This window comes from Leptinotarsa decemlineata, unplaced genomic scaffold (genome assembly GCF_025532065.1).
Source record: "Leptinotarsa decemlineata unplaced genomic scaffold, Ldec_3_MD MMD2_tig00026294_RagTag_RagTag, whole genome shotgun sequence".
Classification (NCBI taxonomy): domain Eukaryota; kingdom Metazoa; phylum Arthropoda; class Insecta; order Coleoptera; family Chrysomelidae; genus Leptinotarsa; species Leptinotarsa decemlineata.
This window is the reverse complement of record NW_027412674.1, coordinates 2,672,885-2,697,988: the sequence shown is the minus strand read 5'-3', so window position 1 is coordinate 2,697,988 and position 25,104 is coordinate 2,672,885. Positions and strand designations below refer to the sequence as shown.

Genomic DNA, 25,104 nt, shown 5'->3' with positions numbered 1-25,104 from the left:
TTACAGTCCATGATTTGAAAAAAATTGTAGTGGAAAACTTCATACAGGTGTAGAAATTGCAAACTTTTTCACAAAAAAATACTATTTATCAGTAACTTGTATTTAATAATTATACCTGCCAAAAAAGCTAAGAAATTATACCAATACTATCTTAACGTTTCGAAGACTGTAAAGCAAATTCAAATCCAAGATAGAGTGGATGTAAACATTGACATGCCCTACGCACGTGATATTGAAAATCCGAAGAATTGGCCAGGGTCGTATTCAGAAACATCTTGTTGATCGCAAATGCTATATCATACTTAGGAAAACTTTTTTATAATAACGAGTGAAGTGCACAAGTTTTGCAGTTTAACGCGAAAAATGCAGATAATGTGTGTAATATAAAAAGATTTCCATTGGATTTTTCACATCGCACTCAAGCATTATATGAAAAGAGACGTAATTATTTCTTTATTGATATTTTTTATTTTATGTGAAATCAAAAGAAATATTAATCAAAATTATTCAACTGGATGAATTTGTCTCTTCATCAGTAGTGTCATCCTCACCAATCTGAATTATCAGTGGCTCGATTTGTGTCTCTATTATGTTATCAAGCTTCCACATCTTTGTCTCGACTTCCGATATCACATGCCGAACACACTTCTCCCATTTCTCCGCTGTGAATCTTTTCAAAGCCTCATCAAAAAGTACTTTGGGATCTGCAAATTTGAACGTGGTGTTATGCTGAGCTACAAAATTCTTCACATCCGCCCATATTATTAACTCGATGGGATTGAGCTTGCAGTGGTATGGAGGCAGGCGAAGGACAATTTTGTTTTGGCCTGCTGCCATCTCATCGACTATATATTTTTGGTATTCAAGCTTGCGCTCCTTGACAATTTTTAGTAGCTGTACTCTTAGCATTGAATCTTCAAAGCTAATATTCTTTGATCGCAGCCAATTTTGGATTTCAACCTTCTTTGAAGACGTTGTCGGAATCTTCTCTAACCGTCGCGAATGATAAGGCGCATTGTCCATTACAATCAGAGCATTATCCTCCAGATGGGGTAGAACTTTGGAAAACCACTGTTCGAAAGATTCACCGTTCAATTATTTGTGATAATCTCCAGTTTTCTTCGACTCAAAACACCACAGCCCTTCACCAACAAACCCATTCTGATTGTCGATGTGAAAAATAGTAAGCCGTTTTCCTTTACCTGAAATTATGAAGAGTTATGTAAGTAAATAAAACAAATACGAGGGTTACTTTTCATATATTGAGATTGAGGCAGGTCTTAATATAAATATAAGTTTACCTGATGGATTTGTTAATCCCGTGGATAGTCCATCTAGAAAGGCCCTCCTAGATGAGGTCACAGTTTCATCGACCCATACTTTAGGGGTAGTATGACCAGCATTAACCCAGGTTTCATCCATATAATGAATTGTTGTCTGTTGTTCCCTGTAATATTTAATTTTGGTCAAATACTCTCTCCTCCATAACACAATTTTCTCTCTATCCAATAATAAATTATTGCGCCTTCGTTTTTTCCATACAAAATTCAAATGTTTCGATACTTTATGGAATGTTGACCGCTTAAAACTTGGCAATAAAACATCTTCATTTATTTCTGTGAGTACTTTGTCTATCGTGGGTATTTCATTTCTGAAAAAGTACTCATGCACTTTCCTCCTGATTGCAAGTTCATCAGCATCATCTATTGATTTTATAATGTTTTGACGATTCTGATTTGTATTCGGTTTGGAAAATGTATGATTTTGATCATATTCCCGTAAAACATTGTAAATCGAAGCGCAACACACTCCAATTTTATCGGAAACTTTCGATACGACTTCGTCGACAGTCGATGTCTCAATTTCTTCCATCTCTTTCTTGAACACATTTAAAATCACTTCTTTCATCTCAACACTCAAATGTCTTTTTTGGATCGTTTCCTGGCTGGACTCGGAGGATAGCTCACAGTGTCATCAGCAGTGTCTGAACTGGACATCTTGGAAAACAATTTTAAACAATATATTATAACGCACGCCACGCAAACGACTGATTACAACCCTGTGCTGGTACCGAACTCGTACCAAGAAAGCGAATTCACCAATGAACGCTGCCCTTTCCATCTGACACTGGGCGATCACGTGAACATCACGCTTCGGTTTTGTTTTGTTTTACTCTATCTTGGATTTGGATAGACTTCAGTCTATTTCCTTAGACAGCGGAGTAATAGACCATTTTCGGGTGTCTGTTCCATAGGCGTACATAATGGAGTCGGTTAGAAAGTGAAATATGTAGAATTTATTTCAAACAATCAATGTTGTTGTTTGATTTGATATAACAAATCTCGAAAATACTCTTTATAGTTGTCTGTATACGGTGAGTAACAAAAATATGGAACGCTCATATTAATAATTAATAGATGACGTCATGATTCGATCCGATGTAACAGTGCTTTGATTAGGTACTTTATTACCTGAAAGATATGAAATTATACTTAGTATGTTGATTGAAATGGCTACTTCAGTTTTCTCTCCAGTAAAACGAATCAGAAAATGTACCTTTTCTGTTAACGAAAAGATTATTATTCTTAATTATAACGCTCTCATACATCAAAATTCTTCGTATATCATGGATACTCTATATTACTGGAGTTTTTCCCAACACCGAACCGTTATTTTAACACCTCGATACGTGTTTCGATCACCAAGTGATCATCTTCAAGAGGAAAATAAAAAAACTCCAGTAATATTCATTTCTCCATCAAAGGTTCAAAACAGTGCATCACAAGTACATTGATACTCTGTTGAAAAGGTGTTTGCAAATGACGATATACATTGTGTAAAAGCCAAATGGAATAAATTCATTATTTCGGTTACTGTACATGATCGAATAATTTTTGTGATAAAAGTTTGGTTAGGTAGCAGGATCTTTTTTTTTGCCGACGTTTCGAATTTTATTAAATTCTTCTTCAGGGCTTGATCATATTACTATTTTGAAAATCATCAGACATATTAGATACATAATTAAAACTAAACAATCAAATTTCCGAGACAACACAAAAATTTGGTTGTTACATTTTTTTTTATTTTTCATGTAATATGTCTGTTGGTTTTTAAAATAGTCATATTATCAACACGAAGAAACTACTTTTCAAGCCCTGAAGAAGAATTCAATTAAATTCGAAATGTTGACAAGAAAATGATTGTTTTTTTAAAGAAAAAATGACCCTGTTACCCAACTAACCTTTCTTCAGAAAAAATATTTTCATTATCATTGAAATATCTACCAAGTGTATAAATTCAGCTTCGTATAAATTCAGCCAAATCTAGTCAAGATTTGAACATCGGCTGATTTTGATTTACCGCTTATATCTGAAATTCAGATTGGTGCAGAACCATTTTCAATAAATACTATGCGTGGTCTTGGCCTAGTTGTTCACTGTATAAATGTATTTTAAAGTCCAATTTACATTTTTTGATATTTTTTCTATCAGCGTTGTTAAAAGTGTTCTTGAAATTAGTATTTCAATTTTGCGAATTTTCGTTCATTTCAATAGTATTTTAGGATATCGTACAAAGGTCATATACAGTGTGTATCAGCCAAACGGAATAAATTTGATAACGAACAAATGGGGTTCTCGAAAAAGCTCGGATACGTCGATTGGTATTTTTGGTTGAGCATTTTTGTCAACATTTTTTATACAGGTAGTGTCATGAAGTAGTGCATCAATTTTTTTATGCAACAATCTGTATATTATCCAATTTGTGTATTCTTGTATTCTTCACGATATTATAGACATATTTCATGTAGAGTATCTTATATCTATCGTGTATTGTTTATAAAATAATAAATGTTTTCAGATTTATACATGGTAACATTAAAAATTTTATTTTGGGTACAGAAATTCGCTACAATACTTATTTTCCAATTAAATCTTGATGAGGAGAAAGTAAGCAAACCCCATTTCAACATCCCCTTCTATTGATATGAAATAAAAAAATAAATACTTTTGCTCATAATTTTCACTTTAGGTACTTCAAAACGACTAGCAAATTGATGTTCGACTGCATGACAATAGCTGTCAGTCGTGTGAATTTTATTAACTGCCTATCAGAAAAATGGTTCTTTTAATAGAAATGCACAACTTCACAATTGTACAGATAGATACTAATAAAGGTAACAAATAGACACAAATGATAATTGCCTGCTTATTTTCTGAAAAATGTACACATTTGCCGTACTGAAAAAAAAGAAACTGCCAAGCAATGATTGCTGATATAAAATTTTATCTTATGCTAAAGTTTGAGGAATATCCACATACTTCTAGTCGAAAAGCAGCCCCAACATTTATTAATATTTATAATTGATGATAGCCATTCATCGATCATTCAACCAATAAAAGAAAGTGAAATGCATCCCCATAAAATGATAGCGACACAGAAGCTCATATAAAGGGTTTTGGATAGGAGAAAGTATTTTTGTGAACAAATGGCAATGTTGGCAAACACGATAAAAACGTGTTTTGCTTACGGTCATATTAATCGTCAACATTTTTGCAATGGGACTAGGAGTCTGGGAAAAATTCTTCTCGCTAAATTAAAGAAGACATACGCGCTTTACTATGAAAAAGATAAATGTTTGTTTCTAAATCCCGTTTCAATTGATGGCGATTTAAATGGCTATAATTATTTATTACTGTTAAAAATAAAGTCGTGACAAACTATACAAAGTTATAGGTACCCTGCGAATGTAATATAATGTCATCAAATAAAAGGACCACCCCATTAACAAATCAACCGGTGAATAGGGAGGCGAGGATCGATAGAATGACCAGCCGGATCCCCTGATCTGACACCATGAGACTAGTATTATATATAAAACTAAAACCATCGACTTTGCTAACTCGGCAGGCCCAATAACTTGCGATTAGATCGCTCATAACTGAGATGTTGAGTAACGTAGTAATTTATTATTGATATTAAGAAGTTGCTAAGACATTCGTGGCAAGGATTGTGAACATCTAGGTACTACATTGACATTAACTTTTTTTTCGGTTTCAAAATTGTGTCAAGAAATACCCTCATTAGTATTTAAGTGTAATGTAGAGAATTACTCTAAATCAAATAATGTTATTTTTTTAATATTTTTTGCAAGTAATCTGATAATACTCAATATTTCCGAAGCAATTGAAGATATTGTACACGAAATATATCTAGAATATTCTGAAAAATTCAAAAATTGAATGGTATACAGGGTGTTCCATATCAAATAAGAATGTTGTTCTTGGTCACTGTAACATGACACACTATGTATAGTGTGAGTCATAGTCATAAGAGAGTCATAGTTACGACCGCACCGGGGGGCCTGGGGGGCCGGTTAGGCCCCCCAGACGTACCCTGGCGTTGGATGCGATCGGGCGTGGAGGGGTGGATTTTCGGGAAATCCTTGCGGGTACCGCCCCTCACCCCACACCAACAGGATTTCGCAGGGCTTCCTCCCGCTCACCGAACCCGAAATTGCTTCCTTACATCTACTTAGTGTGGCTAACCAAGAGACAGGACCATCGGCAGCGTTCGACCGAACGTTCGTACAAGTTAACTAAGCTCTTCTTTCGCCAGAGAGTGCTCGCGTCGCACATCTGCCCCCGCCAGCCATGCCAAATCAATTGGGAATATGGTCCCGGAAGTGGCCGGCCGGGGTCCTAAGCTCGGATACTAGTAGCTCCGTCCATCCGGGTTCCGACACCTCAAGCGTCTGCCTTGGTGCCCTCCAAGGCTAGACTCGGATACTAGAGCCCGGAAGGACCGCAAGCCCCGACACCTCGAACGCTTGGATCCGTACAGAAGCAGGCGAGGATCACGGAACAGCATAAGCCGTCCAGTGCCTCATAATGGGGCTGCAATGCACCCATGAATGGATTACCGCAGCCCTGTATCCCTTTACCCGCTAGCGGAGCCGCTGCCCCTAAGAGGCCAACGCCAGTTGGAGATGAGGCTCACTAGCCTCCAGCCGCGAGCGGGCACTCACCTCCCCCCTAGAACTCATGTTAGGAAAGTTCCCTTTCCAACGTTTGATGAGTAACCGTCGAGGACTCTCACGAGCATCCTCTACCACACATCATATGTCGAAGATGTCGCGCCCATTACCCGTATAGGTGCGGGATAGGGCGGTTCATCAACGACTTTTGGGTGTACGCCGTGTGGTCTGCACCGCATACCCTTACGTTACCCCAAGGGGCACTCATGTTAGGAAAGCTACCTTTTCAGCGTTGGATGAGTAACCGCCGAGGGCTCTTGCGAGACACCTCTCCCACACATCTAGCTTGAAATCGGCCAACGCCTGTTGCCCGCGGATGCGGGATAGGGTGGTTGACCGATAACTTTACTGGGTGAGTGCCGTGTGGTCTGCACCGGGGGGACTGTCCAACACCCATAAGAGAGAGATAGTGATCCCCCGCCACTCACCCCGTCGAAAAAAATTAACCTGATCTAGCGTGTTTTTGAATATGGCATCATTTATTTATATTTTTATTTATCGTTCATCATAAATAGCATGTAATGCATATCAAGTTCACTATTTATTTTTTTATTTATCGTTCATAATGAATAACAAGTAATGTATATCAAGTTTTCTCCTAATATTTTCACCTGTTGTTCAAATGTGAATACTCCTGATGATACAACTGATTTTTTTTCAGAGTCCAGTGGGAACCGCCGAGGCCTTGGATCAGTCTCTATCCAGTGGCGTCGATATGAGAACTAGCGTTGTTCGTGTTGCAGAAGATTACACCAAAAGGAAAAATGTTCTTCGGGTTTCTGCAGTAAAGCCTTGTAGATCCGAATTTTTATTGCAAGCTGAAAGTAGTGAAGATTTCGCAGATTGGGTCAAAACGTTGCAGGAACAGGTAGCTGCTAGTACTGATGCTGAATTAGTAAGTATACTTGTTGGTATTCTTATGATTTCACATCCAGACATCAACACTATTTTGGATAGATTTGACAGACATCAACAATTTATAATAATGGTTTGTTGGCAAGATGAAATGACAATGTTTCAAACGAGTTTTCATTTATTTTATTTTTAGTTCGTTTTTTTATCTTTTTATGGTCCTTCCAGGATGAATAACGGACTTGAAAACTCAACTGATAATTTATTGTAACTTACCTTCGAGAGTACAACAATTACAGATTTTCTTCATGTATACCAATATTTCTTTGAGTACCCCTGACTAATCTTTTGAATAAATTGAGTCTTCAAAATTTCAAATATTTTATTAATAATAATAATAAAAATCTTTATTACTGCAACCACATTTTTTTTACAGTATTACATTTAAATTACATAATATATAAAGTTATAGCAAAAGGCGAAATTTAATTTTCGCAGCTATGCAAATAACTGCTAATAGCATTTTGGCATAAGGACCAATTAGCTACTACTCCCATACTTAGTATGGTGAGTTGACTTTCCAACATCTACCTCAAAGATTTGGATTATTTTGAGTAAAAATCTCAAAAAAAGTAAGTACGTATTCAGTGCCATTTTCTGTTTTTCCAACTCAACTCAACAATATTTTTTTATATTGTTTAATATTGAATATACGTCTTGTTTTCAAGTTAGTTAATACGTTAATATTTGCTTTAGTGTCTAGGTTAAAACAACGTCTTATGAAACATAGTTACCGATTGAAAATGTTTTTTTATTTAGAGGGTTATTTGTATTGTGAGACTTTTGATTGTTTTTATTTTCATTAACATATTCAAATAACTAACACTTTATACTCACTAGTATTGAACACGCCTGAAGAAGCTGTTGTTTAGTGAAACACATGTCTCGATTTTGTAATCTATTGAGTGAAAATCTGTTGCATAATTTATAAAATTTTTACAACTACCTTTATAAGTATTTTAGTCAATTCATATATTGGCATTTTCAGTTTTTTTCCTGGTTTCGTGTACTTAATACAGTTCAACATTACCGTTTCACTACAACACTAAAAAACACTCTCTTCACTTTTCTTTCTAAGTTCTAAGGTTCATAATTTACGACAAGGATTATTTAATTTCATCTGTTATCTTTATCAATACCCACACTTGAATTTAGTTATTTTATTGGCAATTAAATTATGAGATATATCTCAAATATCTGATAAGTATTCAGTACCATATGATCACATCATGAAACAAACATGAATAACTCCGCCTTTGATTTTCTAGAAAATTATGAAGATTTTCGAGTGGTGAGTAACGGCGTAAAGTGAATATCAGAATTTCAATGTATATAATCAAATATCAGAAGATATATTTAGGATTTAGGTAGTGCACAACTGAGCACAACTAATAACTTATATAATAATTATTTGTCATTCTTCTGTTTGGTACAAAATGGGTTCTGAGTATAATATCATGATTTGCAGAATGTGATAATCTCTTTAAATGTTGTATCCAATACACATTATTGATGAATTATAGAAAATTGTTTGGTATATAAAGGTGGTCACCATGACATTCTCCACCAACTGACACACCTCTCTAATTTCTAACCAAATAAAAAATATTTCTGATGAGTCCAGAAATTGAATACAAAAATGGAAATTATCTTGCAGAGCAATTTGTTTACTTTCAGATGCACCCCAATATTCTTCTAAACCATTATTTTTCTTCTAGGAACCTCTCAGCAGTAAGCAACAGGCAGTGCCACAGATGGTACCAGCCTCAACAACTATCCAGGTGCAAGGAAGTCATCTGTCTCCACAGTTGAATAAATCCAAAACTGCAAGTTCACGGAATCGTTCCCCAACTGGTCAATCTCCTGTTAACAAGAGTAGGAAACCATCACAACTTCCCAATTCCTCATCAACGAGTCCTAAATCGAAAACGTGGCGAGGAAGGATGGTGAAACAATTCAGAAAATTCAATCAGGGAGGAAATAGTCCAAGTTCCCCTACAGCACCAGAAGGATCTACTTTTGGTATACCCATAGAGGATTGTTTACCATCATCAAGTAACGTGTACTTACCGAGGTTAGTCGAAGTTTGCACTGATATCATTGATGAGAGAGGATTGCATACTACCGGTATTTACCGAGTGCCAGGAAACAATGCTTCCATAACTGCCCTTACTGAGGAAATCAACAGAAATTATGAAGAATTACCTTTGGAAGATCCTAGGTGGTCTGATCTGCATGTGGTTAGCAGCTTGTTAAAGTCTTTCTTAAGGAAAATGCCGGGTTCCTTGATAACAGTCCGACTTTCATCAAGATTCATTGAAGCTGATAAAATAGAGGATCCCAAAGAAAGGATGGAACAATTGCGTAGGTTGCTGGGAGAATTACCCAAGCATAATTATCACACTCTCAAACACATCATCATGCATCTGAAGAGGGTGGCAGACAACTGTGAAGTGAACAGGATGGATGCGAAAAATCTAGCAATTGTTTTTGGACCAACTATAGTTCGACCCGAAGAAGAAAATATGGAAAGTATGGTGCACAATATGAACAATCAGGTCAATATTGTGGGAACTTTATTGGCTCATGTAAGTAATAATCATGGAAGGAAATTGTTAATCAGGTGCTTTAAAGTTCAAATGATTTTTTTTTATTTTGATTGATTCAAATATGTAGTTTTCTGAATGTAAGCGATTTATAGGCTGACTGGTTCTTTCCTGAAAAAGAAAATGAAGAAAATCTTCCTGTTCCAATTGGTGTCCGTGGCAGCGTTGAAGATTTGGAATCCGCCCACAATCAAGCTTTGTTATTGCATAATATTAGCAAATATGAAGGTGAGAAGGTTTACTTTTTTGTGCTTTCTGACTGTCATTCTGTGAATATTTCCAGCTTTAAAGGACCAGAAAGAAAAGAATGGTGCTTTGTTTTCTTCTATAATATCTGCTGCGCAACGTAAAGTGAAACGGAAACCCAACAAAGGAAACTCATTACTGGAATCTAAAGATGAGACCGTATCACCAACAGTTATCAAAGCTTTTCCAATGCAGTCTTATTCTCCCTCTGATCTCAAAGAAGTAAGATTTTTATGTGTATTGATTTTGCTATTTAATCCAATATACTTTTTTCTATAAGTAACTTGTATTCAATAATTTTACCAAGAGCTGAGTATTTTATGCCTACTTATATTAACGTTTAGGTGACCAAAATGTAACCAATTGTATATACCAAATCTTTCAAAATTTCTTGTAAACATCAGTAATATTATCACAACTATTACTAATGTTTTTTCAGATTGTGATATTTGATATCAATCATAGTTATGAAAAATTTGGTTCGTTAAAATATGTTCAATCTATATAAGGTGAATTGAGAAGACTTATTACTCAAGGTACCTCTGAAATATTTCTGATCAATTAATGTTTAGAACATTTTATTATAACAATACCACTCATGCACTCTCTTGGAAAATTCATTACGAAAAATTGCTTTTCAATATGTAACTGATTTCTCAGTTATTTTGAACTAAAAAGTTATCTATTTCTTTCAATTCAATTGACTGTAGTGCAGTGTCCGAACTAATTATTTGAACATTCCTGTTCTCTTGGTACCAGTTACTGTCTGTTTAATCAAATATTTTCAATGTTATTGCATTTTTTTAAATTTTTGATTCAATTTATAGTGCACAGTTCCTCCTGATCGAAAAATGGTCGAAGATATTCCTACAACAGTTTCGGATATAGAAAAGAAAAACAAACCAACCGAAAAGGTGCCCTGGTTCAAATATGAAACTGACAAAGACGAATTCCACAGAAGAATAGAAAATTTCAAACAAGAGACAGAGGCGATGTTACAACTTCCCAGAAAAACGGAAATATCTGTAAATAATATAGGTGAGTTCTAAAATTCGTGATTCTGTAACTATTACTTGAATAAGAAAACCATCAGAAGTTTACTCAGTTTTACTATCATATTCAAATAATTTGAATTATTTTAGGAATCATTGATCATTATAGGAAATATTATTACCATATTATTTAAAAAACACATAAAATATCTGTTTTTTCATCTCAATAAACAATATTGACAGGAAAATATAATTATCGAGCACAGATTCTTAACAATTTGACTTGTTTTGGAATTGGCCGCGGTGGTAGTGCGCCCGACTCACGATCGGAAAGCCGTGGGTTCGATTCCCGCCTCGACCAGATATTTTTCTCTAGAGAATTTATCTGGTTGAAGCTGGTATGATTCTGCAACCGTGTTGTTAAAAGGTAAGACCTCGTTAGTCCTTAGCTCGCACAAGTTTCTCAACTTTTGAGAGTTGTCGTTCGTAAGGGGGCGACAGCTGATTAACGGAAAAACAGGTTTTAAAACAGATTTTAATATATTTAAGAACATCACAGCTTTTTGTGGATGTAGATTTGTTTTATGAAATATACTACTCTCTTCAAAAAATGAGGTGAATTTTCATTTCATTCATCAATTTCTATTTTGTCTTCTTCAAAGTGGTTCCTCTCAGATAAAATACGCTTGTGCCAGCGTTTTTTCCAATCCTAGAAGCAGTTTTGATATGCACTCTTTGGTATGTCCTTGAGCTCTCTCAACGATTCAGTTTTATCTCCTTAATCGTCGCAAAACGTCGTCCTGTCATGGGTCTCTTCGATTTTGGGAACAAGAAAAAGTCGCAGGGGGGCAAATCTTGTGAATACTATGGTTGAGGCTCGATTACAGTGTTGTTTTTTATCAAAAAATTACAAAGGTATATTTGAAAATGAATTACAAACCTCATAAGCCATACGTCGACGTGAAATAGACTGAATCAAAATGGACTCATTTAAATGCATACTTCAACTGAAAATACTGTCTCTTGAGATTTATTATTGCAATGGAGTTTGCTTACAACTTTGATAATTTCATATGTCATCAAATAAATGTCATTAAAAACAATTTGCTATTTTTGGATACAAATTCAATTATTTTTTTCTAACAGAGGTTCAAATTACCTCCCACCTACAGGAAATTTTTATAACTACTGAAGTCATTGTTTACATTTTTTAGTAAAAGTAAGTTCATGTAGGTGAGATGTTTTAAAGACAAACATTAGAGGAGATATCACTATTACTTCATGTTTTCCAGTTCTCTAGTCTCTTCCTATCTGAAAAATAAATAAATGTAGATTATTAAAGAATCATCTCTAGTGTAATAAAGAGAAAACTGAAAAGTTCACTCCTAACAGTTGCTGCTCAATTTACACCTCAATTTACGAGTCATCAACTTGTATTCATAATTGGGAAAGGAAGGTTTTTGTTTTGTACTTCTCCATCTTGATACAAAAAGTGTGGGAATCTTCCAAAGCAATTAATTTCAAAAAAAGTAACTCTATACATTCGTAAAAAAGTTATTTTTTGTTGAATCCGGTCATTTTAGAAATATGTTCATTTATTTTGCGGAAGGTTTTAGACCAAGAAAGCATCAAGCAACGTTAATGATATATAATATCTTCCAAAGATTATTTTCCTCAATTCATAAAAACGATGTCAAGGATGAAAGCTATGCAGCGTTTACAGATTTTTAATGTATTACACCTGTTCACCTTAATAAAATGAACATAAATTATATTGCATATAAATTCTAAAATTTGGATTTTGAAACTTAGTTTTTTGTGTTTTCTTCTTCTGGAAATAATGTCAATGTATACCTATTTCTCGTACGCCAAGCTCAATCAATCAAAATGCATTTATGATTACTTATGTCTCGCTTGCTGAGAATAATACAACAAATGAAAATATTGGAAACTGCAGAATTGTTAGCCGTATTAGAATATATTCATTTATAAAGTGAAAGGGGTATATTTTTAGGAGAGATTAATATTTGTATAAAGATGGAAAAGTAGAAAGCTAATAATCTTCTTTCTCAAACATTCTTTCAATTGTGTCTTTAATTCTGTATGATTATATTTTATATGATTGTGAAACTATATTTTGTATTTGCTGTGAATTATGATGATGAACTGATTTAATTGAAACATGTAAGATCGAAAAATTGTTACGTTATTGCAAATTTTAAAAATGTTTATTTTTTTCAATAAATTTCATTTGTTCCAGATCCTCGGACTATGGGACAACTGAGTTCATCGGCAAGTAATGTCAACCATAATACAAGGCTGTCTGTGAAACCTCCGGATTCGCATCATCTTACAAAAACACATAGTGCTTCCAATGTATTTACTCGAACAGTGAATTCAGAACATACAAGGAACAGTTTAAACTCAATGGACGGCAGTAATTTCTCAGTGCAATATAAAAATAAAAACGTTAATAATGGCGATAACAGTTTTCGAAATCTGAGTGCTAAAAGTAAATTAAGTAATAGTGACTTGAACAAAAATTTGAGTGACAGTGTTTGTAATGATGTAACAGATAATGGAGTGAGTGACAGAAGGGTGACGAGAGGAAATATCCGGAGAAGTGGCTCTGTGGAAAATGTAAATTGTAGTTTAGTGGACGTTTCCAATGGAAATATGAAAAAAGTCAAGTACGAAAATGAGGTAAGCTTTAACTGAACACTTTTTATTTCGGTGTTCAGTTGTCTATCAGGTTTTCGAGAGTTATAGTTATGTTTATGGAATAAACTGGAAATTATAAAATTACTGAATAGCATTATCATGTTGAACAATTTTAGATCTGACAACTTTTTTCTGTTTTCATCTTTTTTTTTTATCTCAAAATTTTCATATTGACATATTTCAATTTATTATCTTAATATCAATTTGAAATTTTAGTACTACCTTTGTTGTTAAATTCAATGGTAATAGTAGAGAACAGTAGACTAATCTATTTGACTACTTTATATACAAAATACATTTATAGCAAGTCATATATACTATACAGGGTGATTCAAAAGTACTTTGACAAACTTCAGGAGGTGATTCCTCACAATATTCTAATATGAATTGTCCAAATAAATAAATGTCCGGAAACGCTTCGTTTCCAAGATACGGGATGTTGAAGTTTTATTTTTATTTTCGTTTTTTTCAAATAACTTTTGAAATACTGAACTTAATTAAACAAAACTTGGTAATAGTCGGTTTTTGAGGTGTCGAATTCGAACCTGATGTTCTTATTGCTCTTACTCGTAGGGGGCGCCACCTACACGTCTTTTTCTTTTTTAAAGATTCATAACTTTTTTGGGCGTACTTCTAGCACATTTTTCAGTAAAAAAATCGATTCCTCTATTATATCTACGTAAATAAGCTACCCTTGTTACTAGTCGCTGTAAACAACCGTTTTCCAAATATTTGGACTTGAAAACTTCAAGTCGATTATTTGATAATCGATGCATGTTGAAGTTATTACGAATATTTTGCATTTTTCACAAGAATGCTTTGGAAATAAATCTGACGTTTGTGAGTAGTTTTGGTATTTACATATTTTGTGACAGTTAGACGTTTTGTTGAAGTTTCCGTAAGTAGAAATAGAAAACACTTATTGTGAAAAAATGGATTATTTAAACAATAATGCTCATTTAGCCGATATGCATTTCGTTTATGGCCTTGCGGATGGCAGTGCGGGCGAAGCAAGACGTATTTACCAGGAGCAATTTCCTAATCGAGTACTGCCTTCAGCTCCAACATTTGCTAGTCTCTACCGTCGTTTGGCAGAAACAGGTAACCTTAAGAGGGCAGCTGATATTATTGGAAGACCACGAGCAGTCCGAACCCCAGAATTGGAAGAAGCTGTTTTGAACGCTCTCGAGGAGAATCCAGAAAAAAGCACAAGAGTAATTGCTGAAGCTGTCAATTCTACTCAGTCCACAGTTTGGAGAATTATCCACGATCAACAGTTTTATCCATACCATATTCAAAGGGTACAAGCTCTTTTGCCACGAGACTTTCCCCAATGCATTACTATGTGTCAATGGTTTTTGAGAAAATTGGCTGGAAATCCTCAATATTTAAGATATGTACTCTTCACGGACGAGGCAAACTTCTCCCGAAATGCTATCACAAACTTTCATAACAACTATGTTTGGGCTCTCGAAAATCCGCACCCAGTTAGTGAAAGGCATTATCAGTATCAATTTTCTGTAAATGTATGGGTGGCAATAATTGATAATTACTTGATAGGTCCTTTCTTTCTTCCGCTCCGACTGAATGGCGCAACTTACAGACACTTTTTAGAAAATGAATTGCCGGGACTACTTCAGAATGTACCATTAGAAATTCGTATCCGCATGTGGTTTATGCATGATGGTTGCTTACAGCGACTAGTAACAAAAGTAGCTTATTTACATAGATATGATAGAGGAATTGATTTTTTTACTGAAAAATGTGCTAGAAGTACGCCCAAAAAAGTTATCAATCTTTAAAAAAGAAAAAGATGTGTCGGTGGCGCCCCCTACGAGTAAGAGCAATGAGAACATCACGTTCGAATTCGACACCTCAAAAACCTCCTATTACCAAGTTTCGTTTAATTAAGTTCAGTATTTCAAAAGTTATTTGAAAACAACGAAAATAAAAATAAAACTTCAACATCCTGTATCTTGGAAACGAAGCGTTTCCGGACATTTATTTATTTGGACAATTCATATTAGAATATTGTGAGGAATCACCTCCTGAAGTTTGTCAGAGTACTTTTGAATCACCCTGTATACTATAGATACTATGTCAGACACTTAAAATGAGCAACAACCTCTCTAGATTGGAGTAATAAATTTTATGAATAAATAAAACTGGCATATCAAATTTTTTTAAAATGATCACAGTGTCACATGAATGGTAATAAAATAAAGATATCAATATGAAAAGGACAACAAACGTAAGAACAGGCTTTATCCCAGCTTTACAACATGAATCATTTTTTGAGAACTGTGAATTGACCAGCTACAGCAGCATATTCTTTGATTGTGTAGAAACAGTGGTTAAGAAGATATCTCTTGATATTATTTTTGAAATTTCTATATCTTGTATTATTCAATGAACATGGGGATCTTGTTGAATAGTCATGATTGTGAGAGTGTTTCGGAAACATCTCAATATTTATGTGAATCTCCAACAACACAACATTAATATTTAATGAAGGAAGTGGCATGATTTCAAATTGAATAAAAAGAGGACGACAGTGTTCCCTATATCTTACGTTTGCCATAATTCTCATGGCTTTTTTCTGACATCTTAAAATTGTGATTGACTTTGTGGAATGCCCCCAAATCAAGACTCCATATGAAATAACTGCGTGGAATAGTGAATGATATGCTATCTTCAGTGTCATCAAACCTACAGCACTTCTCAACTGTCTAAGAACAAATAAAACACTAGACAACTTACGAGTAGGTGTTTCAATATGGCTAGACCAACTAAGTCTATTATCGATATGAATACCTAGAAACTTAACACTGTCTCCTAGAGTAACACTGGTGTTTGAGGATATCACAATATTCTGGGTTTTTTATCGTTCAGTTTTAGATTATTTGCCGTGAATCAAGTGTTTGCTAAGTTTTTATTTCTGTCCATCATTTGCGGTAAACTGGTATGTGATTTGTCTGAGCATATGAGGGTTGTGTCGTCGGCAAACAAAACACATTTTGTTGGTGAAATAAAGCTACATAAGTCATTCATATAAATGAAGAATAATAATGGGCCGAGGACAGAACCCTGAGGAACGCCATGCCAAATTAGCTTTAAATCTGACTTGATATTGTTGACTTCAACGCACTGATACCTATTTTGAAGATAAGACCCTACCAGATCAAGAGCAGTGCCATTATGCCATAATAACTCAATTTTTGAATGAGGATAGAGTGGGAACCACTTCAGTATGCAAAAATCACTTCCATGAATGATTAATTGTAAATAAAATGTGGCAAATCATTCATTTCATTGATAAAAACAGTATCTGGATTCAATTTTTTTTGCAATTTTTTGATAAATTAGATTTATATACTATGTAAAATTATTCAAAACTTGAAAAATCATGGATGTTGAGTATGCTCTCCGAAACGCTAATAACCATTGTAACAAATCTAACGTGAAATAAATATTTGTACTTATATCCGTTACACCTGAAAAATCAAAGGAATATTAAAATACCTTCACAGAAATCAAAGTGAGGTTGAATAATCATATAACAAACTGTAAATCTAGAATATGAAGAATGCTCAGAAGATGAAACATTTCTGTAAATATAACTTAGTGAGCAGTGAAAGAAAGAAAGATATCTATCTTCTATCTACTCAAACTCATTCACAAATGTGATTTTTTTTACTATCTATTAAAAGTATCCACTGGTCCATATTAACAATTTTATTCTATACAGGGTGTCCCTGGACTTCCTCTTTTCCTCTCGGGAATGTATAGATGGGGTCAAAATATCACCAGTACTTCATATAACTTTTTTTCCTAAAATCCTTCGTTACCAAGTAACAGGCCCTCGAAGTTACAAAATGAAAAATGTTTTTCTTTGATAACTTTTCAAGTGAATATTCAAAATCATCCAAATTTTGGTAATTGACTAAACAAATGAATTCCTTCGATGAGCTTTCATGCAGGAGTCAGTTGTTTTGCTACAAAATCAGGAACGGACTACCCCCGATGGTCCACACCACAAAACTTTGAAATGACAGATATTTTTCAATATTTTTCAACAAATTAAGGTTACTTGGACAATTTTATGAATAAAAGTACTCGTGTGGAAAGTCGATCGGAGCAACGAGTCTTGATAAAAATGTAGTTTCACTCGACGACATCAAACCCGCTCGTCCACCATTATTTGAAATGAATAATTATCAAAGCAGAAATAATAATGATAACGTTAATTCAACAACATTTATCCTGAGATGTCCACCATTATTCGAAAATATTAGTTTTTAAGGAAAATGGAAATGTTCATAACGGTAAAATGTTCATAAGGAATTTTTATAATGCAAACACGTTTAACTAACGAAACTCAAGAGCTTCAATAGCAAACAGAAATGAAAAATCCGCTACAGAGACTGCTCGATATGACCACCTTCTCTCTCTATACATTTTCTTAGTCTGCGAAGACACCCTCTCTGTACTTGAAATAGCATTCCAGGGTCGTTTCGTATGGCTTCACAATGTAATGTTATTCTATTCAACAATGCATCTCTTGTGTGAATAGGTGTAGCGTAAACAAGGCTTTTTAGATGCCCCCACAGAAAGAAATCCAATGGATTTAAATCCGGAGACTGCGATGGCCATGAATATGGCCCACCTCTACCAATCCATCTATTGTGGAAAATATGGTTCAGATGGTCACGCACAATCAAACTAAAATGAGGAGGAGCGCCATCATGCATAAACCACATATCTCTTCGGGTTTGCAATGGAACATGTTCCAAAAGTCCATTCAAATCGTTCTGAATGAACTCCAAATAACGTTCTCCATTCAATCGTTCCTGTAGAACGAATGGTCCTATAAGATGGTTTCCTATGATACCAGCCCAAACATTCACGTTGAATTTCCGTTGGTGTTTGGTTTGCAATATCCCATGGGGATTTTCTTCGGCCCATATATGGAGATTATGAGAGTTGATAAGTCCATCTCTACTGAAACCTGCTTCATCAGTGAATAAAACTCGATTAATAAAAGTCATATCCTCTCTTTGCCTATCCATGAACCAATTGGCATATTCCAGTCGTGCTGGAAAATCTTGAGGTGTCATGGCATGTACCTTCTGGATGTGAAATGGGTGGAGCAGTTGTTCCCTAATTATTCTATGAATAGTGGACTTGGATGTATGGAACTGTTCTGATAGATTTCTGATGCTCATTGAAGGATCATCAGCGACGGCTTCCAAAATATTTTCCTCCAATACAACGGTACGTACAGTCCTAGAAGCGCCCTCACCACCTCGTTTTGGCAAAACTGTACCTACAATAATATCGAAATAAAACAACGTGCTCAAATTGATTATCAATTATTACATACCTGTCTCCCTCAAGCTGCGATCGACACGCTCGAATGTTTCTCTTGACGGTACCGTTCGATTGGGAAAATGCTCGGAATACAGACGACGAGCTTCTGCAGCATTACAAAATGTTCGTCCATAAAATACATGCATATCTGCATATTCATTGAATGTAAACTGTTCGGCCACATCAAAAAAATTCAAAATATCCTATAGAATATTGACAATACAATGATAGTCATATGACAACGCACCACTCAACAAAACAAAATCGCATTCCAGTTTCTCATTTTTTATCAAAACTTTCTAAAAGGTTTTTTTATCAACATCTGTGAAAGAAATGAAACATAATTATTCCCTGGATATTTTTCACCTGATCATGTGCAGCCGTTTTTGTAGTTCATTTGTTTGCTTTTTATTAGTATAGTAAATATTTTTTTCGATGTGCGTTTTTTCAGCTAAATTTAGATTCGTGTTAAAGAATTTCTCCCATGAAATTATAATTATCAGTGAAACTCCTCAACAGTTTAGCTGTGAAGAAGAATTTGAAACATTCGAATGTTGAGTTTCATGAGATTCAGATAACTGATCAACGTGATTATTCCACACGTATTATGTACATACAAAATATGGAATGAATTCGATATTTCATAGTAGAGTAGCTTGTTAGTTTAAAAACACCACGAATCTACAGAACTTGATATTTCTTTTGAAAAAATATCTGCTATCACAATTGTGACTTAAACTTCCATATAGGTACTGTACTTTTTGTTTACGACTTCATTTTAGCATACTTTGTATTATTCCTGTTATAAATGTTGTTGAATTAACGTTATCATTATTATTTCTGCTTTGATAATTATTCATTTCAAATAATGGTGGACGAGCGGGTTTGATGTCGTCGAGTAGAACTACATTTTTATCAAGACTCGTTGCTCCGATCAACTTTCCACACGAGTACTTTTATTCATGAAATTGTCCAAGTAACCTTATTTTGTTGAAAAATATTGAAAAATATCTGTCATTTCAAAGTTTTGGGGTGTGGACCATCGGGGGTAGTCCGTTCCTGACTTTGTAGCAAAACAACTGACTCCTGCACAAAAGCTCATCGACGGAATTCATTTGTTTAGTCAATTACCAAAATTTGGATGATTTTGAATATTCACTTGAAAAGTTATCAAAGAAAAACATTTTTCATTTTGTAACTTCGAGGGCCCGTAACTTGGTTACGAAGACTTTTAGGAAAAAAAGTTATATGAAGTACTGGTGATATTTTGACCCCATCTATACATTCCCGAGAGGAAAAGAGGAAGTCCAGGGACACCCTGTATAGTGTAGATAATATAATCACTTTCGTTCTACTAATAATGAGTTAAGTTTATTGTCATCAAGATATGAATGAATAGCTATTAGTGAGTTGTTAATTTTGTGGATAGCCCTATCCAAATTACTTTTTGAAGTAGATAACATTGCATCATCTGCAAACAGGTTTATAAAGTTATTATCAATTATATAGAATATAATCAATGGTGGTCCCAAAACACAACCTTGTGGGACATAAAATGTATTTTCGATTGCGGAGGTAGTTTTTGAACCAACAACAGCTTCTAGTTTTCCAAACAGAATTTTACCATTAAATGATTCGAATGCTTCTTTCAATCCTTTGCATTTTGCAATATTATTCAGTTACTTTTTTCAATACTATTGAGACTTCACAATATTAGAAATTTTTTGTATAGGTACAGTAGAACTAGTTTTCAGTTGATCAGGAAGACCTTCATACTCAAATGATAAATTGATAAAATAAAACAACATATGTCCAATGACCCCATAAGTGTTCAAAAATTTTTTTATTTATAATTTCACTACTAGATTTATTTTCCAATAGATTCACAACTTTGTGAGATCATCAAATTTTATTTTCTGAAACTGTGAAAAAGTGCTTTCTAAAGACAATAACTTACAACATATACGAGTCTCATTAGTTCTCTTAATTATATCCACAATACTATTCAATTAAACAGTTATTGAAATAGTCTGAGATTCCATCATCCTTTGACATTATTCTGAATTGAGAGAATATTCACAATTTTTGGAGTCATGGTCAGATATATCCTATTTTGTAAGTGGAATCTCTTTATATACATATCACTGTAATGAAGTAAACACATTATTTGTTTCATCAAATTACAGATGGGGAAATGTATAAACAGTTCAATAGTTTGTTCATTATTCCTCTACAAATTTTTTAGATCCGTCCACAGAACATGGTGCGTAGAAAGAAATATTACAAGGGCAAACACGTCTTGATACATTACTGTTTTTTCAACTTTGTATCCTTAATTTGACTGCCCTCCAATAGAATTTATGTGAAAGTTATTTTTTTTACTTACCAGCAAAACGTTTGTGTTGTTTCCTAGAGATCGATTTCTCACAAATACTGAAACTTTTTGTTACTACAGCATTTTTGTTGATGATGATAATGGCAGCGCTAAATTGGCGCAGGTGGTAGTACCTCGAACTCACAGTCGTAAGGTCGTGGGTGCGAACCCAACCTCTATAGAACTTTTTCTAGTTGAAATTGTGAATAACCATGATACTCCATAGGTGGCTCCTCTAGTTATTAACATTGACTAAGCTGAACACTAGGCTAAAGACCATAGCAGACGATACAGTTGACACTGAAAAAAGATAATCGTAAGCGTTAGTGGTTCTTGGCCTATTGCATAAATCAATTTTTTTTAAGGAACAACCAAAGTTTATTCTACTACAAATTAATTAACATTTTTTTTTGAGAAAGTTCTTGTATTTCCTATAGGCTCATGAATTTTTTGAGAAATTAAATTCATTAATATTACTTTCAGAATGAATGTCAAAGATCCGGATCCTTGGACTCCTTGAACAAATTGACAAGTGATGACAGTGGTAAGTAGGCTTCTTTTTTTATTCTGCTTCTTGTAAAATTTCAAATAGAATAGACATGTGTCTCATATAGCTTATTAATGTTTTGATGTTTATTGAACGTTAGGAGGTAGTACACCCTTTCCTCCTATTAGAGGTTGGAGGTCAGTGAGACCCCCTACCATTGCCCCCCAGAGGCCACCTAGAACAAGACATATGTACAACAGACTTTAAAATGAGGTAGAATGCTGTGCACACATAAAACAATGCTTCTCGCAAATTGTAGGCTTCAGCTAAACTCTGATAAAGCACAGCTTGAAAAGTAACATTACTGATAATTTTCTATTCAGTGTTCAGCTAATTGGGTTGTTCATGAATAAATCATAAACAAAAAGTAAAAAAAACTTTATAGTACTAAAAGTGAAATACTATCACTATAATTTCTATTAGATTAGAGCTATATTTCCACTTGTTACAGCTTTATTTCAAACTGAAAAATATATTCAATGAATTATCAGTAACTGATATGGTGGATTTTCAAAATGATTTTGTTTTAACCTAAATATTCATGACAACCCTTTGAATGTTTTAGTAGCTTTAAGGATGATGTTTCTTTTGAAAATTTCATTATGCTCCCCACTTAAAACTTTATTATTAACAAGTTATATTCAACTAATATTTATTTCTTTGACATCCATTTCTAATCATATATTATTTTCTCAAAATTGCAAATCAATCATTGCCCAAAATTTTATTTGTGTTCTTTTAAACTAGAGGATAATTAATATACATGAATGAAATTAGGTTTTTAACAAGAGACCAAACCTTTTATACTAAAAACAAAGCATGGTCTTGAACAAATTTTTACAGTTTTCAATTTTACATAATTTCACTGTAATTGCTTGAAAATTTGATATCCAACTTTTTTTCAGAATCCTTGCTGAATACAATGACCAAGATCTTTGATGAGAAGCTTACTAATAAAGATCATTCCTTACAATCCATCATGACTTCTGAAGATATTCCTTATGTGGATGACTCCCCAGAAAAACAACCCTATAAAAAATCCTATTTGGATAAGGAGAATATTCCACAGGCTAGTGATCTGTACAGAAATCCTAGTTTACATAAAAGCCAATTTGGATCCTCTGCGTTGCATAAAAAAGGAGTCAAAGAGTTCTTGGACAAGGAAAAGGAAGAAGATACAATGGCTATTGAAAACGTACCTGATAATGATAGGCTCATAGGTAAAAGTGCATTAGTTTCTAATAACAAGTTGAATCAAAGTGGTTCAAAATTGAGACGTTCCGAATCCTTGAATAAACCTGAACGAACCGTATCACCACTCAACAGCAAATTGAAACGATCTGAAAGTCTAAATAAATCCGGAGATAAACTGAAGAGGTCTGACAGTTTGAGCAAGACTGAAAAAACTGAAAGTAATAATAACAAACGGCGCGAGCTGTCACTCAACAACCGAAGATTCAGAGAGAGCACAAAAAATAAACGTAAGAATGGAATGCCAGACCGCTCTATCAAACGAAGACATACAGTTGGAGGGACTAAAGATCCTGACAAAGTCACTTGGTTGATGGATAATAAAAATCAGGAGGAATCTAGCAGGGAAAATAGGAAAGAGAAACACTTGCGAACGAGCTCACCAGATCTAAGTTCTGCTCGTAGAGATCGATTTTTCTTCGAAATCAACTTCATAGGCCCTGAAAATATGGTAGTTGCATTGAGGCAGCACTTGATTGGGGCTCGTCCACAGAGTTTTCCAGAATCGTCAGTATTCAAAGTTCCACTTGAATCCCACGTTTGAAAGACGAGATGTGCCTTACGTATAAAACGGAAACATCAAAATAGAGACTGATTTATACTGGATGTGCAATAGTTGTGCATTTTATTTATTTGTAATGTTTTAACAGGACTTTGTTTGGAAATTAATGACGATGCATTTCAGAATATTGCATCAAAACATTTACTGTATTTGTATTTAATTTTTGGTCATATTGAACCAATATTTTCAATTTTTATTGATGACTTCTTCCTGTAATTAATATTTGCATGCATTTATTCATTGTGAATAAATATATTTCCTAGTCCATATTGTTTTCAGTGAATCTTACAATAAGGTTCATTTATTTATTTGATTATCATAAAAGAACATTTTGTATTAGCTCATTTTTCATGTTCTGAAATGCATTCTCAATTGAACATACTGAACATTAAATTATTAAAATATCTTTCGAAAAGACAAATCAAATTTCTTATTGAAAGGGCAGGTTAATTTTTAAATGATTGCGCATATTTTGTTATATTATTTATAGTTTGCTTCTTTGAATGTATTGTGATTCTAAAAATAATTCCAATTCGAAGCAATTGAATTTTGTGATAAAACGCTAGTTTAGGCTTCTGTACATATGAATACTTACATTAATTTCACTCAAAATCAATTTATCTCTCCTTATCTGCAAGAGCTGAGCATTTATTTATGTAAGATGTTTGGAAAAGTAAATGTCTTTAAGAATTGTAGCGCTTGTTCTAGATGAAATTATGATTTTATTATTTTGAATCAGATTATCAACTTGAAAATTTTTTAATTATTGAAAGATGATTAAGCGTTACAAAGGTATCACTTTTTGTAACATAGTGCTCCCTGTTGTTGATGTTTCTTATACAGTATTATATAAAATACTGTGCCAAAAATATATAACTATTGCTAAAGTCATATTAAAAAATGTAGCTAGCTGATCCTGTACATAGAAATTGTTTATTATTACTTGAGAATTGGTGTAAAAAAGGTGAAGTCTTAAATGCTAGGCTGTTGTATTTCTTGCCCGTTATTGTTTTTATAGTTTTAAGTACAAGAAATGTATGTGTTGTTGTAATTTGTGAAAAATTGTAAATATATTTTCAAATTATGCACTTTACTACTATTTCATTGTTCAGATATTTTCCATTTCTTACTTGATTTCTTAAAGAAATCATTACAGATCACAATAGGGACCAATATCTGCACCACCATCAAAATGAGAACAATATCAATGTAACATAATTTGAAAGCAAAGATAATGGGAAAGAAAATAAAATGTTATCATTTATTTATGTGATTGAAAAATTTATAAAAAAAATTGGCAGACAGGTAAAATAAATCTACTTTCAACCCATGAAACTGCAAAGAATATTTTTTCTTAGATTGTCATCAAATGTCAATTTTAGTGCATCACAGTCAATCACAGTAGTAACATTTTTGATGCCTAGGCATCAAAAATGAATAGACGCGATCTGTGGATCAACAAAAAAGTCAATCACACCAGACAGAAGTG

General features: G+C 33.9%; 1 protein-coding gene across 9 annotated transcripts in view; it reads left to right on the top strand.

The window, feature by feature from the left end:
- The window catches only part of RhoGAP19D (Rho GTPase activating protein at 19D), a 521,267-nt gene extending 496,559 nt beyond the window's left edge, over window positions 1-24,708 (top strand). For 8 of the 9 annotated variants that reach the window (XM_074180175.1, XM_074180173.1, XM_074180178.1 and 5 more), the window contains 8 exons: window positions 6,696-6,929; window positions 8,665-9,534; window positions 9,648-9,780; window positions 9,836-10,020; window positions 10,626-10,836; window positions 13,051-13,493; window positions 21,739-21,799; window positions 22,708-24,708. In XM_074180175.1, the coding sequence (XP_074036276.1) occupies window positions 6,696-6,929; window positions 8,665-9,534; window positions 9,648-9,780; window positions 9,836-10,020; window positions 10,626-10,836; window positions 13,051-13,493; window positions 21,739-21,799; window positions 22,708-23,597 (3,027 nt within the window). In that variant the 3' untranslated portion in view covers window positions 23,598-24,708. Of the gene's footprint in view, window positions 1-6,695; window positions 6,930-8,664; window positions 9,535-9,647; window positions 9,781-9,835; window positions 10,021-10,625; window positions 10,837-13,050; window positions 13,494-21,738; window positions 21,800-21,902; window positions 22,016-22,707 lie in introns of all 9 variants that reach the window. The other variant, XM_074180179.1, reaches the window with a different exon arrangement.
- Window positions 24,709-25,104: the final 396 nt, after the last annotated feature.